General features: G+C 48.5%; 1 protein-coding gene across 3 annotated transcripts in view; it reads right to left on the reverse strand.

Annotated features, from left to right (window-relative positions):
* ARHGAP22 (Rho GTPase activating protein 22) overlaps positions 1 to 17,430 on the reverse strand; it is a 128,860-nt gene that overhangs the window by 85,494 nt on the left and 25,936 nt on the right. For all 3 annotated transcript variants that reach the window (XM_049646279.1, XM_049646278.1, XM_049646280.1), the window contains exon 2: positions 16,603 to 16,802. In XM_049646279.1, coding sequence (XP_049502236.1) covers positions 16,603 to 16,802 — 200 coding nt within the window. The remainder of the gene's footprint in view (positions 1 to 16,602; positions 16,803 to 17,430) is intronic.

Genomic DNA, 17,430 nt, shown 5'->3' on the forward strand with positions numbered 1-17,430 from the left:
TTTCGTGAGCTGATGTCTGGATGGCACCGGATTCAGTGCCTGTCCCGAGTAAGTGGTGTTGTTGTGATTTATGAATTATTTCATAGCCTGGGAGTGGAGTCCGCTTATGACCATTTCATGGGAGTTAGAATATATTTAAACATTTCAAAATAATTCTAGAGGTTTGTAATTATTGTGACATTGTCACTGAGGTGGGACTCAAGCAGCTCCTGGGCTGAGGCCCGGGTTTCTTACCTGTAAAAACAAGGATATTAACCTCTGTCCTTTGCTCCTCACCGGGCTGCCTGAGCTAGTGCTTTGTAAGCACTAAAGGCCGAATGAATAGGGAGTAATTGTCATAATTATTATTGTAAAACCTATTTTGGCCACCACGCCGGTTTGTTCTGGGAACATCCTCTCCGCCAATGATACCATTGCTTGTGGCACAAAATAAGGTCTGATGTAGATTCAGGAGTCTCAGGAGGGTGAAGGGGGGGTTCCTCCTTCGCAGTTTGCGATGACAGCCCTGTGGGGACCTCCTGCGGGACCTGGGATGTCTGCACTCCTCCCACCCGTCTCAGTTTTAGGGTTCGTGATAGTTCTGAGAACGTCGCCCTCTAATTGAGCTCTCTCTCCAAGCTGATCAAAGGCTGGCTGTCTGGGAAGTCTTCACTTTTCACTCTGTCTGGAGGGAGACTGTCTGAAGAACCAACTTCTGAAATGCTCCTTAGCAAGGACATGATAAGATTTTCCACCGGCAGCATCTTGGAAAATTGCAGACACGTTTCAAAAAGCAATCACTCAAGCTACCTTATCTCCTGTAATTCTGATTGTGGCCTCAGATCAATCTTAAAAAGCTTTAGCCTCTGACACCCAACCAGGAACTGAACCACTCCGAATTTTAAATAACACAGATCAGTATGAAGTTCAGTGCCAAGCAGGGAACATCCTCCCTTTCCTTATCACACAAGCCTGTAACCACGGCTATTACTGTCTAAAATGCAGATATTAAGAAAGGCAACCTGAAGTTGGAGACAAATTGCTTTTTGGCTGGGGCGCTTTCCCTCCCTAAGGGGTTGAGATGAGTCACTGATCCAGGCTGTGTCTTTGCTAAGGACTTGGTCCCAAAGTTTCTCCCAGCAGATCCCAGAGTGATGCTGTGTCCCGTCCCTTCCAAATGCATTTGGTGTGCTCCTTGTGTCCCCCACCTTGCTTTACCACTGAGTTGCTGGCTCTCCCTAGTCTCCCTAGAGAGCCTGTCACCAGGTGTACCCTGTGGGACGACACTGCGTCCTGAAGGAAGCAGGGGATTTGGGGTCTGAGCACCAGCTCTCTGCACCTTCAGCTGCCCACAGTCCCTGAATCCCTCACTGCAGGGCTGCCCAGCCCAGGGTCCAAGCCCATGAAGGTGGATCCAGCTGGGATCCAAGGGTAAGCCTGGGGCCTGGGGCCTGTGGCAGACTTGCAGCCTTAGGCATGGGGTCTGGCAGAGCCCCCATAAGCCCTCCAGCCTCATAGCCAACAGCCAAACCCAACCCCCGAGGGAATGTCCTTTGCATGGTGGGTGGATCCTCTTTCTGGGGTCCTGGTCTTCCCTGTAGTTAGTTAGTTAGTTAGTTAGTTCCTTTGTTCGTTCATTCTGTGCCACTCCAGCATCCTGGTCTAGACCCCCGTGTACCCCCGACTTGCACTGAGTCATTTCTAAGGCCATTCCTTTAGGCGGCCCCATCTCACCGGATTCCTAAGCCTCTCAGCAGGTGGTGGGGTTGAGTCTGTGCCTCATGTCCTCAGCTAACACGTCGGCTCCACCCTGGTGAGGGAGCCTTGGGCTCAGCCTCTCACCCCAGGCCCTTGTCATCAATGTAGGCGTTCTAATGCCCGTGACCATGTTCGTGGGTCATGAACGAAACGCAATGCCAGGTTGGCATTCGACGAAATGCAATGCCAGGTTGGCAAGTGTCTGTGTAAAGGCCGTGCTCACTAGATTTAGTGTCCTGGCCTCACTGGGTCACCGTTGCAGGCTCACAGTGGTGTTGAGTAGTCGTCTAAGGACACAGGGGAACTAGTACTTGTGACCAGGGGACCAAAATGCTTACACAGTGGTTTTCCTGAACCCTCTAGTGGTGACAAAGCTCTGGCCAGTGGGACTGGGCAGGAGTGACCTCCAGCCTTCTCTCCTTCCTCCCCACACTGGGTCAACCTTGGAGGCCTTGAGAGACAGATAAGGCTGCCACCTGGTCCACAGCAAAAGATAAATTTTTATTGTGTTTAGGTGCTGGGATTTTAGGACTACTTAGCATTGTTTATTGTAACTAATTAGAAGTTATTTTGAGAAATTAAACTTTAGATAATTTTATCCCAAACTGCTCACTTGGCCACACACACACACACAAAGTTTTAGAATCCTAGTACTATTTATACATTGTATTTTTATGTAGGCCAAGCTGTTTAATTAATAAAGATTATTCTTGGGGCGCCTGGGTGGCTCAGTTGGTTAGGCGGCCGACTTCGGCTCAGGTCATGATCTCGCGGTCCGTGAGCTCAAGCCCCGCGTAGGGCTCTGTGCTGACAGCTCAGAGCCTGGAGCCTGTTTCAGATTCTGTGTCTCCCTCTCTCTGATCCTCCCCCATTCATTCTCTGTCTCTCTCTGTCTCAAAAATAAATAAACGTTAAAAAAAATATATTAAAAAAAAATAAAGATTGTTCTCTCGCTCCTCTGATTGGATGTTGGGAGGGAAAGGCAATGAGAGATCAGGCCCATCTAATGTGGCATTAGAAGGCACAGGGAAATTGCCTCACTCTCGTGGTCAGAGGCTCTGAGCAGGGCTTGGAGGGACATCTGGGTTCTGGCCTCGAGCTGTGATGGCCATGTGGCACCCACTTCCTGCCTGACTATTTAGACTGGAGCACTGGAAGGAGCCCAGCAAGACTGTAGGTCGCTGTATAAGGGGTCACGGCTATCACAGCAGTCCCTGGCCCGTGCCCAGCCCTTGTAGGATCTCCCCTGGACAGAGCATGAAAGTGGCCTCTCTTCCCCCATGGCTCACTGGACCCAATGGTAGGCCTCTTTGCCTCCTTAAAATACCTGGCTTTCCAGATGGAGGGCTTAAGGGAGAAACAGAGATAGGCCCGATCCATGTGGAGCCCACGACACTCAGTATCTGCGGTAGAGGGCTGGTGCATTCACATGGGAACCAGCCATCAGAAGCACATGCTCTGAGTTTCTTAAGGGGAGAGCGTCTTCACTGGCCACCCGCCTCTTTCCGGTATTTTCTCTGATCCGGGACTTGGGTGGATGTTGGTGTAGATTTCTGTCCCACCTTAGTGCTCACCCTGCCCTGGTTCTTTGGAGCCTGCCTGGTGGGTTTGGAAAAGCCTCTGGTGTTCCCTTTGAACTGGGAGCCCTTAGTAGGCATTACCACTTGGCCCCTGTCCCACACCGGGAGGAGCGGTGGGGGGCGGGGGGCAGGGGGTGGGACACAGGGCCTCTCCACAGCCCGGAGTCCTTGGCAATGAACCATAAGCCTGCTCTTCATGCAGTCGTCCCTGGCATGTTTCCAGCCTTCTGACCCCATGATGGACAGGCCATCCCAGAGGCTGAGCCTGCTTACTCAGCCTGGCCCATGCTTTGGGACACACTTCCTCAGAAGTTTGTTTCTGCTCAGAATCTGCACTATTGGGATGTGCTGATGCTGGGTCCAGGGGCTCGCCTTGGATGGGAGGGCCCATCCTTTGGCTGGAAATGGTTTGGTTCTGTCTTAATGCTCAAAGCTCTTCAACTACTGCTGTGCTCTGGGGCACATAGTGCCTCTGAGAGTGGCCACTGGATTGTTTAGTTGAGAACAGGTTCGTCTAAGAAACACCGTATGGATTCTTTGTACACTGACCTGTGCCTGGCTGACCTGTGGCAGTGACTGCCACCAAAGGGCCTAGGCTGTGTTTTGCTGAGAAAGGCACAACTCCTCCCCATCCTCTCAAAAGCTGCTCTTCATTCAGCAAATGCTCCCTCTGTCCTCGGGGGACCAGGCAAGGCAGGAGACCTACACGGACGCTCCCAATCCCCTCCATTTTGCTCAGTGGTCTACTAATGTATTAAGGAGCTGGAATGCCCCAAATATAATTAAAAGTAAGTTATTCTGGTCTAAACAATGAATGAAATATATTTTCCATGCTTCCTCAATGTCATTTGATTCATTTTTTCTGCCTAGTAATTGACAAAACTAGCAATTTACCAATCAGTCTTGTAGCTATTACTATAAATTAACTGGGTTCAACAGAAAGCCAAAGGATTGATTAAAAGTGGGAGACATTTAAGTACTATAAGCTAACATGCTTGCTGACTTAAATTAGCAGACACTGAGAGAAGCTCATTACATCTCCATGAACGGTCAGGCCACACTCAAGGAAACACAGAAGTCATTTTTAGAAGGCAAAGATCCGTTTTGTAGGCAGTGACATTCTGGGTGCAAAAGAATTCAGGGGCAACCAGACACTTGTCACTTGTGATTTATATATTCTTGAGTGTGTCATCAGACCTCTTAGTATCTTGGTTTTCTTTCCCTACAACAGTGGCAAATATTACCATATAATGATTAACGGTAGATACTCACGAGTTATTACTGGTCTTGTTATTTCAGGGGGGCCCACTTTCAAAACCACTGCTGTATTGTACAAGGTAAGCTTTAAAACACATTATTTGTGGATGATTCCTTCAATCTTATATTTTTTTCCTTGACATGCCAAACGCAGGAAAAAACGGTTTTAACTAAATATTGTCTAAAAATTGTTTAAAAATGAGTTGGCTGCTGTTACCGATTTGAATTTACTAAGTATGTTTCTGTTTGATTTAAAGTAACTGACTAGAATTTTCATTTTTATCTGTTTAATAGTGGGGAGTTACATTTCTCAAATAGCTTCAAAAATATAAAGCTTCCTTTAAAAAGAAAGCCTGATATTTGATATTTGATATCTGGTATTCGAACCTAAATAAATGATGGCTTTCTCTTTCTAGAAGACTCCAAAGAGTAATTCTTTACAAAAGAAGCATTTGAAGTTGTCTCCAAGGACATCTTTTTTTTTAAGTAGCCTTCACACCCAGCACAAAGCCCAATGTGGAGCCCAATGTGGAGCCCAATGTGGAGACCAATGCGGCACCCAGCGTGGGGCCTGAACGCACAACCCCGAGATCAACACCTGAGCTGAGATCAAGAGTCGAACGTTTAACCGACCGAGCCACCCAGGCAGCCCCCACCCCCCACCCCAAGGACAGTTTAAACAAGAAAACATTTATTGTTTAATTTTTCTTTGCTGCACTAATGGTAATGTTACTATCAGTCCCCAGTTAGCTCATGGCGACTTCTGACCCCCTGTGGAGGGCACCTGTTCGCTAGCTCTTGAGTTATCCTGAGGCAGCGAGTGGGGCTTTTGCTGTATTCGGTACCTTTCCGTCATGCTCCTGTGTTCCTTCTCCGTGCAGCTAGATTGGCTAGAATTCACTGTGGCAAGATCTATGGTAGCAGCTAGGGAAGTAATTAGTTGCTTGCCCTTTTATGGACAGAGATTTGCAGGTGGAAAGGAGGAAGGAGGAAGAGAAGCCAGGCTCTCCAAAAGTTCTAGGGAAGTCAGGGGCAAGTTTACGAGCAAGCTTAAACAGGACCAGTTGGAGACACCAGCTGCAAAGGTCCCCTGGCATCAAGGTCTGTATCTATCAGCACTCTTGCCACCAACCGTGCCTCCATGCAGACCTTTGCCAGGTGCAATGGTTGGAGCTTTTTTACTGAATAGCTGCCCAAGACCGAAAGTGGTGCCAACGGCAGGAACTCTGGGAAGCTCTCCTGGTCTGGCCAGACCCCCAGAGCTTTTCTGCTTCTTCAGGCTTGTGTTCTATTCATCCAGAAAGGAACTTCTGCAAACTTCATGGTTTGGCTGACTCTAGTTACTGTGCCTCTATTCCTCTTTGCCTTGAAAGGGCTCCACTGGCATTTTGGCTTTGAGGGTTGAAAGGGTACTCAGAGATCCTCTCTGGCCAACTTCCCATTCAATGACCAACTCTCTTTGAAGCCAAGTGGCGGTCTGGCCTCGGCTTGCACAGCACCAGGGACTGGAGCTCAGCCCTGACCAGAAGACCACTCCACTGAACAGAGGATTCTTCACATACAGGGGGACTTGGTGGCCTTTGTGTAATTCCACTTGTCCTGGCTACAGCTTCTGGAGGTCCACAGAACAGCGGTAGTCTTGTTTACGTGAGGTACAGTGACCGAATGGGTGCCCTTCCCAGGATCTGTCTTCTCTGGATGATTTATTCAGTCTGTCCCTCATGTGGACAGGAGTTCAGACCCCTCGCCATCCTGGCTGTCCTGCTGCACTGAAAGTGTGGTGCCTCGAGGGGCTATCATGTGACAGTTGTGACCTGGTGTGACCACGGCAGAGCTTAATGGGTTTTCCCATCCCTTGTTCTAATTTCTGTGCATCTCAATAACAACCTGCAGTCCCCAGATCTTCTGGCAACTATATCTCACTGTGAGTCTGTACTGGGCTTTTAAGCTAATTAAAACTCTTACCTCTGCCTCATTCAACCTATTCTTAATCTAGGTTTCTCTATTCTGTGAAATCAAGTGATTGTTTTTGAACCAAAGGGAGGACTTTATATTTTATCTTAACAATTTCCCATGAAACCAGCCTGTCAAAGTCATTTTGAATCTCTATGCTGTTTTCTGCCTTTGCTGTCCCTCCCAGCTCTGCAGATTCACTAAATGCATCTTTGGTTTTGCTCTGGGAAGCCACTGCCATGCTGTGAGGATACCTGAGTGGGCCACAGAATGATGAGGAAACATGTGCAGGAGAGAAACCACATGGCCCAGATAGAAGAGTGAGAGCAAAAGCAGAAACTGCCTAGAGTCTCAAAGGCCGAACCTGGAACTCGCCCAGCACCACTTCTGTCTCATCAGGAACAGAGGAGGGGAAATCGATTCCAATTCCTGTGGGGAGGAGCAGTGTGCACTCCGGGGAAGGCAGGAACGGGCGGTGGCCATCCTCGGACACCAGCCTATCACATACCACCTACAGTCGGTATGAACATTAAAGCAAGTTAATACATGCGAAGCACTTAGAACCATGCCTGGTTCATAATGCATAGAAGTGTTTGCTGTTAGCTAGATTCAAACCCAGGAAGTAAGGCAGAGCCAAGATCAGGGTCATGATGCACACCACTGGACTCGTCTTGCTTCATTGAGCTGGGTGACTTACTAAGCCTTCACTGGCTCCAGTCCCACCCAGGGGAGAAGACCACCTCTAAGGTGTTGCCTACATGTTGAATCTCACTGTCACGGCAGCCCTTGTGGTCGGTGGTGATTCTCACCCCACACAGGGGAATGGTGGCTCAGAGCGGGAAATCCCCTTTTTTGGTTACTAGCTGGTAAGCATGGAAGCCAGACAACAAAAGTCTGTCCTTCTCTATCATGTGGGATTCTGTAAAACGGCTTGCTGGGGTCCAGACAGCGGGTGTCCATGGCAGTCCTGACACCCACTGGCGTGGACTCTTTATTGAAAAAGGCAGCGTGGACCACATGCAAGGCTGCTCTCAGGGAAACCTGTGGGTTTGGACGATCCTCACTTTCTGGATCTGTCACCTGCTTTTCCCATTTAATTTAATTAATTAATTTTTAATGTTTATTTATATTTGAGAGAGAAAGAGCAAGAGGGGGAGGGACAGAGAGAGAAGGAGACACAGAATCTGAAGCAAGCTCCAGGCTCTGTGCTGTCAGCACAGAGCCCGACGTGGGGCTTGAACTCACAAACCTTGAAATCATGACCTGAGCCAAAGTCGGAAGCTTAACCGACTAAGCCACCCAGGCCCCCCTCATGTTTCATTTTAAAAGGCTTCTTAGTGCTTCTTGGAGCTCTTCTATTTTAGATCCCATTTGAAGGATTGTACGTATCTTGTCTCTGAGAGTTTGGGCAGCACTGACACCCCCCCCCCCATTCCCATTGTCTGGTCCTTAGCACAACCAGGGCCCCAGAACACCGCACCAAAGGTGGGAGCTTCAAAGACCTCCCCACATCTGCAGCTCATAGGTGGCAAAAATGGAATTTGAACCCAGATTCTCTGAGTCCAAATATAGAAAATTATAGCACATAAGATTCCACTTTATCTTTCTGAGCATCACGTTCTCCATGCGTACAACAGAAATGACTTAGATCTTGCCCTTGTAAGCTTGCTCCGAGCCTCAAAAGCAATCATGAATGTTTATTCAACAAGTGTTTACAGAGCTTCTACTCTGTGTCAGGCACTGCTCGGGACACTGAGGACACAGATATGAACAAAACAGACAAAATCCCGACCTTGATGAGCTTACATTCTAATAAGGGAACGCAGTCCAGTTACCTCCTTGCCAGCCATCGGGCATTTTACAAAAACAATCAAGTATTTTCCTACCGAGCATCCAACACAAGGCTGGGTCAGAATTCACTCATTCATTCAATTTGTTTCTTCATTCATCCATCCATTCATTCAATTACTCACGTAAGCGTCAAATATTACCAAGAATCAGGTATGTACTCAGTGCGGTGCTAGGTGGTGGGAAAAGAGAAAGGGTAAGTAAGATAAACCGTGGCCCCGTCTGAATGAAGTTTACAGTCTAGAACGGGGAACAGACATTAAACTCAGGAAGTGTTATAAAAAAGCAGCAGCAATATCAACAACAGCAGCAGTCGTCGTCGTCATCATCATCATCATCCTCTTGGGCTGGTTTGAGCAACAGCTCACAACCTACGAAGGATGCTCAGTCAGCGTGTGCTAAATCAACTCCAGCTGAGCCCGATTCACAAGGTCTAGACGTGAAGCAGCGTCTGACGCATGGGCCGCTCTCTGCCTTGCTGTGAGCACGGGCTGGGCTCTGACCGGCCTGACAGCATCTTGATTGTGGCCCCCAGACAGGGCTGAGATAAGAGGGGGGTGCTGGGTAGAGTGTCACACAGGCAAAGTTGGGAGGTTCTGCAGGCTGACATTAAGCGGCACAGCAAAGAGCTGCTTCCTAGTGGTCCTGCTGCACATCTGTCGGCCTTCAGGCGCTATGGTAGTGTACCCACTAGCCTAGGCCTGATGCCAGCCCCCCACTTCCCTCATCCGAGGAACCCAGGCACCTTCTCCAGGGGCAAGGACCCGAGGAACCGGCTCAGGAAAGCACTGTCTTCCCCTTGCACGAGGCAGAGGCTAGGGCTGACTGGCTGCATGCTGGCACATTCCCTGTGACCTTCAAGCTCTAGGGTCAGATGGCCTCTCTCTCCTCCCCAGAGGTTTCCTCTTTCTTTAAGATTTCTGGCTCCTGACTGTCCAGTGTTAATGTTTGCTCCTAGAAGTACATCTGCTTTCCCATCCATCTTGTCTTTCCTCCTCCCAATTCCAAGCTTTTACTCGAAATTAAATCAAACTTTAAATCAATCTCCTCTCCCAAGGCCGAGCTTCCCATCGCTTATCCCCCTGGAAAAAACAAAAGCAAAGCCAGCCCCTTCTCCAGGTGATTGTTTTTAAAAAATTTTTTTTAACGTTTATTCATTTTAGAGACAGAGAGAGACAGAGCATGAATAGGGGAAGGTCAGAGAGAGAGGGAGACACAGAATCCGAAACAGGCTCCAGGCTCTGAGCTGTCAGCACAGAGCCCGACACGGGGCTTGAACTCACGGACCGCGAGATCATGACCTGAGCCGAAGTCGGCTGCTTAACCGACTGAGCCACCCAGGCGCCCCTCCAGGTGATTGTTAAATCACCTCCACTAATGCCTGTGGTGCATCAGCCAACCTGGGGCGTAGATTTGAGACTCTGTCACCCCAGGCTGCAGCTGTCACCTGCCACACTTTCTCCCCTGAGGCTCCCAAGGCCCCCACCCCCTTGCTCCTGCACAGGGCAGGTTTTCTAGACACACCCGATGTTAGGACAAGAGCCCCATCTGAATGGTCATTCTGCCTCCAGCCTGGCCCCCTCCCATCCCCTGCTGTCCTGGTGCTGGAAGATTTCCCTCTCAGAGCTCTGAGGGCCAAATCTGAGCCCCCAAACCTTCAGAGCCCGTCAACACTGTTGACAGAATGAGGACACAGGCTCCCAGACGTGGCAACCAAGCCCCTCCACATCCAGCTTCTGGTATCCCGTCCACAGTTTGTGTTTCCGCCAATGCGATGAGCCTCACACTTGGACTTCAGAGACTGTGCTCCTTCTTGGGCGCGAGCTGCCAGAAACCCCCACCCCCACCCAAGTTCACTTTAAATGCATTTTCTGAGCACCCCCCAATGTGTCAGGTCAGCTCTGCAGAGGCTGGCTGGGCTTGGTGACTCTGTCCAGAAGCGGACAACCCTCAGCTGAAGGACAACCTTCAAACCCTCAGCTGATCCCCCTTCTGGTTACCTAAAGAAGAAAGAACTCTCTAGGGCTGCGTCCCTGTCACACTCCTTTTCTGGTTTTAGTTTTTCTTTTCTTGTTTTAATTAAAAACATTGTAAAATATGGATTTCAATGGGTATCGTCTCACTGTAAGACACGAAAAGAATACAGATAAATCCCGAGTGTTTTGGTCACCACCTCACTCTCTGTGCCCTTCCCACAGCTTGTATTCCGAGGACTCCCCAGCTAAATTATTTCAGTTTATTTCACCCACTTTTTTAGTTAAGGTTGCACAACAATACAGTCAGATGAATCAAACAGTCCCACAACGCTTGGCATAAGGCAGCAATTCCTTCCTCTTCCACGTTGTCCGAATCTCTGTCACTGTTTCCAGCTCTTTCTGCCGGGGCTTTTCTCTTTCATTTCTTATGTTCATTTCAAAATAGTATGCTTACATTATTATGTCTTGTATTAAAATTCTAGGTATTATCTATGCAATTCCCAGCATGGAAGGCTGAGATATTTCTTTTTTCATGTCCCTGCCCCTAGATGGGCACGTCCTGCATCTTCCTGCACCTTCCTGCACCTCCACGACAAGGCTGGTTATGGCAGTCGGCACTCAGGGCTTATGCTCCCCTGCCAGAGATCTAATTTCGCGGAAGCGTCTAAGGATTCTTGTCTCTCCTCTTTCTAGAACTCCTCCCATTCAGACACTGGGCTACCTCTCCTTTTTTCCTCTGGATTGTTCCTCTCTTCTTTCTGGAAGATTGTGTCATGTTTTCCCTCCAACTCTTCCCTTGGGGGTTCGTTTCTGATATTTTATTTTTGGATTCTGGGAACTGGTTTGTTCTCTGACTGTCCATTTTACTGGTCTGTCTCTGAGGAAGTCGTGCATAGTTTTATATAAAATTTCCCCCCCTGCATGGTTTTTGTTCCCTCTCTTTTTTTCCTCTCTCCCTCCCTTCCTTCCACCTTTCTTTTTTCTTTCTCTTTCTTTCTTTCTTTCTTCTTTTCTCTTTCTTTCTTTCTTTCTTTCTTTCTTTCTTTCTTTCTTTCTTTCTCTTTCTTCTTTCTTTCTTTCCCTTCCTTCCTTCTTTCCACTTTTCTTTCTCTCTCTTCCTTCCTTCCTTTTCTTTCTTTCTTTCTTTCTTTCTTTCTTTCTTTTTTCTTTCTCTTTCTTTCCTTTCTCTTTCTTCTTTCTTTCTTTCTTTCTTCCTTTCTTTCTTTCTCTTTTCCTTCCTGCCTTCCTTCCTCCCTTCCTTTCCTGTGTATGTGTCTGTCCTTCACATGAGATTCTTTCCTTAAATAGGTAGTGACCCAAACCTTTTCATCCCTGCTTAGGACTGGTTCTGTAAATAGTGACCAGAAGCTGTATGAGGGGCCGTGAGGAACTGTCTACATGACAGGCCAACAGAGAGAGATGGGCCAGGGCTGCTTCCCTTGGGGAAGTGCTCCTGTCAGTATATATATGTGTGTGTGTGTGTGTGTGTGTGTGTGTGTGTATGTGTGTGTGTGTGTGTGTGTGTGTGTGTATAGACATGTATGTGTGTATGTGTATATATATATAGACATGTATATATATATACATATATACACACACACACAATTATATTTATATTATTATATTTTTTTTTTTTTTTTTTTTCTCGGCCTGTCAGATTCTTCAGTGAAAGTTCTCCATTTCCTTCCTGAGGGCTATTCTTGACTGCTGGGGCCTGGGAGCCACATGTGGGATGGAGACTGGGGGCGGTGGGGGGTGGTGCTAAGTAACTGGAGCCCATCAATCCCCGTCTCGTGCTCCAGCAGGCCAGCGTCTTCAGCCTGGAGGGCCCTGCTCCCAGCCCTCCCAGAGAACCAACTCCACTGTTACAGAGACGGAAGGCAGTCAGGCTTTCTGTGAGGTTGCTCAGGCGATCTGCGACCTAGTTGCTTTCTACGCTGACCTTCCACCAGTTCTGTTTTCGGCTCCTCTTTTGGCCTCGTTTCCAGAGATATCTGGCCTTGCCAATTCCTGAATCTTTGGTGGGAAGTGAGGGGGCGCTGCTTTGCAAACCAGACAGATCGTCGTGCTGTCCTAGTGCGGGCTCAGACTTTAGCTCTCCTGGGTCTGCTGAATCAGCCACGTCTCGCCCATCTGTCTTCTAGCATCCGGGATGCTGTGGGGGGCTGTCTCCCCCCTCCCTTCTACCCAGGTGTGTTCACACCTTCAAAAGCGCCAGTCAGGGCTCTACACTGGAGTTGCGGGGTTTTTAAATCTAGTCATCCTTAACTAGAAGTTTGATTTAACTTTTGATTTCCTTATTACTTTAGGAAGTATTATGAAGTGGGTGTTTTATTTTCACATGTATAGAACTTCTCTCTCTCTCTTGCATACACGCCCCCACTCAGTATCATTTTGCTAATTTAAAAGTCTTTCTTTTGTCCTACAGTCAATGAATGTGTCCCTGTAATTTCACTTTTTGAAAAAAAATTGGAGAAAAATGAGCATTGGTTTTCTTTGTTTATGTATCCTTCAAAGCTGTGTCATTAAGAGCATAAAAGTTTGCAAGTGCTCTATTTTCTCGGTATGTTATTTATATTATTATGAAATATTTCTCTTTGTTCCCATCACCTTGCATTCTATTATCTTTGATTTTGATGTTGCTAAATCTGCTCTCTTTCTGATCGCATTTGCTGGCTTATCTTGTCTCCATCGTTTTGTTTTGCAACCTTGTTGGTTTTTGCTCTTTTTTAAAGCCAGTCTTCCACTTTCTGTCATTTAAGAGACCGACGAATCTGACATTTGTGATGATGACACTTTGTTCCTAATCCTTGCCATCCTATTCGCTTATTTTTTGTGTTCTATTTACCTTTTCCTCTTGTCTTTTTTCCTTTCCTCCATTTTCCACCCATGTGTTGAGCTGATCACATTGAATTTGTTACATTTTCCCCATCGCATGTTTTGGAAGTTATACTTGCCATTTCTGTCCTGTTCCTTTTCTATTCAAAACCAAGAGACCCACAAGTGAAGGACTTGGGTGTCAGATCACTAGACTGAGTCCTCGAATGGTGGAAACGGACCAGGCTGCTCAACAAAGAATGTGGTAGGAGGTTTCATGGCTCAAGAAACACTTCCAGCGGAAGCTAAGACCGCTAAGACGCAAAAACCTGGAATCTTCTATTAGTAACCACAAGGTCTGTCTGCTGGAGAAGCCATCAGGGGCATGTGCTGGGAAAAGCAGTAGGGACAGGGGCACACTTCCAGGTTCTGCCCTAAAGCACTTTTGCCTTATCTTCCCGTGTGAGTCCATATGGCCCCTTTCCTCCATCTTGACTTTCCCCATCTCTAGCTCTTATGTTCTCCGCTGATCCTCCCGCTAGTGAGAAGGGGAGAAGGGAAGTGATGGGGCTCTGACAGAGAACAAGAGCATGGGCCGAGCATTATCCTCATCACGTGTTATGTGCTCTGGGCAGCATCAAGGGTAGTTGGACTTCCCTCCTCTGGACAATTACATCTGCTAGACAGATGACAGGCTGTCTGTCAGGAGGGTGCTTACTGCCTGGGCCCTTCTGTCACTGTAAACAGTGAGCAGGGCACATTTTTCCAGGAACCAGATATTGGGAATTAGTCCATTACATGTAGCTCATGCAATTAAGTGGAAATGTGTGGGCTATTTTGCCAGCAGGCATGCAGGTTTGAGATCATACTGTATAAGCTAAGTGAGTCAAATTTAACCAACAGTCTCCTGGAGACTGGGGACCTGTGTAACAGGGCTACCATCAGGCTTCATGGGGGAAGGAATTATGGGACAAAACAGTGTCCCGTGAGGATTTGAGAGTGTCGGCCAGGGGCCAGAACAGGGGCCCTGGGCATGACACTGGCATCTGTTGGGAGACACTGTCTCCTTTTAGAGATGCAAAGGCTCTCTGGCAGTGAATGCCCTGGTTTAGTTTGGATTGGGCCCCAGGCTCCTCCAGGCTGGTGGCTGAGGACGCGGACACCGCCATGTTATTAGTTGTTTCTACTACAAGCCACTGAAGTCTGGAAAAGATGAAAGGGGAGGGAGGGGAGTGTCCAGTTCAGGAAATCCGGGAGACAGAGCTTCCTCATGGAGCTGGAGCTGATGGGAGATGGGAGGAGGAGTATGTGGGGAAGCCCGTGGCAGGGGTCCATACATGGCCCGGGTCACCTGAGTATGTTCCTTTTGTCCCCTGGGCTTGCCCAGCATCAACATGGAGTTCTCCCAGGAGACAGTGCCATGGGCTAGGCCAGGAGGGGATGACAGGAGGGGCCACAAACAGGGTCCTAAGATGCTAGGAACCCTGGAATTTTTCACAGTCACCAGAGTGACCTGACGGTCACATGTAAGAGTCACTGATGGGTCCGCCAGAAAAGCCATCGTTGAAGGGCCAAGGCTGGTCTTGAACACAAAGAGTAAAGGCCAAAAGGCAAATGGTGGTGGGCAAGCTGGAAGCGTGGTGCCCAGTCTTGGAAGTGGGCTCAGTGGTAGGGCTGGGGAGGTGGGGAGCAAGGCAAGGGCAGGGCTGAAGAAGCATCAGATAGGCCATGTGCTAGAATTTGCCATCAGATATGTGTATGTGCTACGAGCTGATCCTTAGCGCATTTCTGTGGCATAGGGAATAATGTCTCCATTTAGCAGTGAGAAAAACCAAAAGCAAAAAAAAGTAAGTGACTTATCCCAAGTCATAAAGCTAGTGTGCTAGATCTAATGCAGATCAAATTCAGATATGCCTGACCCCAAAGTTTCTGTTTGTTCCACTCAACGTCTCTGGGAGCTGTGTTCCTTCCTTATGAAACCAAGGAGTCTGGACAAGATCAGGGTTTCTTAAGCCGTAGTTCAGAACCTTCTTCATGATTTGTGTCTTCCCTACCACTCCTCGGTGCTGGCATTTATGGAAAAGTTTTTTAGTCTTACTCAGTAGTTATTTTTTTATTCTGGTAAAGTATGCATAACAGGTAACTTAGCATTGTAACCATTTTTATTTCTTTCTTTCTTTTTAAAGAAATTTTAATGTTTATTTCTGAGAGAGGCAGAGTGTGAGTGGGGGGAGGGGCAGAGAGAGAGGGAGACACAGAATCCAAAGACACAGAATCCAAAGGGGCAGAGGGAGAGAGAGAGACACAGATACAGCTCTGCGCTGTCAGCACAGAGCCCGATGCGGGGCTCAAAGTCACAAGCTGTGAGACCATGACCTGAGCCAAAGTCAGACACTAAACCGACTGAGCCACCCAAGTACCCCAACATTTTAACCATTTCTAAGTGTACAGTTCAGGAGCACTAAGTACATTCACATTGCTGTGAAACACTTTTCAATTTTAACTTAGATGTATTTTAGAGGGGAAAACGTGATGTCACTGTCATGAACGGAACCCAGTACTACTTTCCACAAACAGAAGTTAACCATTAGAATACTACAGTGAAGACAGAACGTATGCACTATTGCCACTGAAGGCTCTGAGATGAGGCCAGCTCCTCCCTGTCCCCGTCCCTGTCCCCATTTTTTAAGGGAGGATCCCAAACCCTGGAGATGGCTAAACATATGCCTGCACCCAACAGATGCTTCCTCCTTGAGAGACTCAGAAGAACTGAAAGAGGGGTGGGAAGGTCATCTCACCGTGATGTCCATGTGATCCCGTGCTGTGCCTGGGTCCCTCCTCCCACCTTGCCCATCACTGAGCACCCTCTCTGCACCCCCTCCCAGACCCCATCTCCACACTGTGGGAACTGCTGACATGTGCACAGACTCCCACCCACCTGACCTTGGATCAGGTGGATCGTGCAGTATTGGTGGAGAACAGGAGGAGCCACTGAGAGGCAGAGGCATTGGACATAGGGGTTCCACAGTGAGCCGGATTTCAGTTTAGGGTTAGATTCGTCTTGGGTGCCCACCTGGGAGAGTGGAAGTAACAGGAGCGTTACCAAGAGGCTGAAAGGAATGCAGGGAAGGTTTGTTTTCCTTAAGTTGTACAGAGAGGCTCTCTATCCACATTATATGGAGACCTTTGCCTTGCTGAAGCTGTGGCCGTGCTTCAGTAAAACAAGCTGTGATACCAGGAACATGGGGGCTGGGAATAACAATCACTTTGGAAATCCTGGCTAAGTGTCACCGTGAGTGAGGTCAGTGGCTTAGGGGCTGGAGGAGTGGAGGTCCTGACAGGAGGGTCTCTGCCTTCTCCCCTCTCCTGGGCCTAGTTAGCCCTCCCTCGGACCCTGCCGTGATGCCCCAGGACACAAGACACGTGCTTCTCACCTGGGGCTTGGTCTCATCTTTGTCCTTGTAGTAGAAAAGCTGATCCCCACGCAGCACGAACCAGCGCGGCTGCCAGTTCTTCATGATGCTCCTCTGCTTCTTCAGCCAGCCCTCCTTCAGTATGGGACCCAGCCTGTGGGGGCATGGCGGCCGCCCAGGGCTCCGGCTCTGCTCCCCCATCACCAGGCTTTTGGAGCGGGCTGGAAGCCAAGAACACACGCGATGAGTATGAGGGATGCACGCCTGTTGTCAGTCCTTGCCCCATCCTGGCATCCCCACTGCCCTGTGACCAGGGCATAGGAGCCTAGGCCAGCAGGGCATGAGCGTGCTTGGCATATTCCCCCTGGGCACAAAGGGCCATGGACTGCAACACCTCAGCAGCAGCCACCTAAGGTTATCCACTTGGGATAGGTGCACAGCATGCCTGCTTGGTTAGTTTCTGCTATGTCTCTAGGCCCTTAGGGTCTTCATTTCCCCAGGTTTGGTCATCCATCCATGCGTCCATGCATGCATCCACACATCCATTTACTCACTAATGCATGCATGCATGTATGCATCCATCTAGCCACGAATCCTTCCTTCCTTCCTTCCTTCCTTCCTTCCTTCCTTCCTTCTTCCATCCATCCATCCTTCCATCCATATCTTTCCTTCCATCCTTCTATCCATATCTTTCCTTCCATCCTTCCTTCCTACTTTTTCCATCCATCCTTCTTTCCTTCCTTCCTTCCTTCTTCCATCCATCCATCCATCAATATCCTTCCTTCCATCCATCCATCCATCTCCTTCCTTTCATCCTTCCTTCCTTCCATCCATCCATCCTTCCTTCCT

The sequence above is a fragment of the Panthera uncia genome, chromosome D2 (genome assembly GCF_023721935.1).
Source record: "Panthera uncia isolate 11264 chromosome D2, Puncia_PCG_1.0, whole genome shotgun sequence".
NCBI lineage: Eukaryota > Metazoa > Chordata > Mammalia > Carnivora > Felidae > Panthera > Panthera uncia.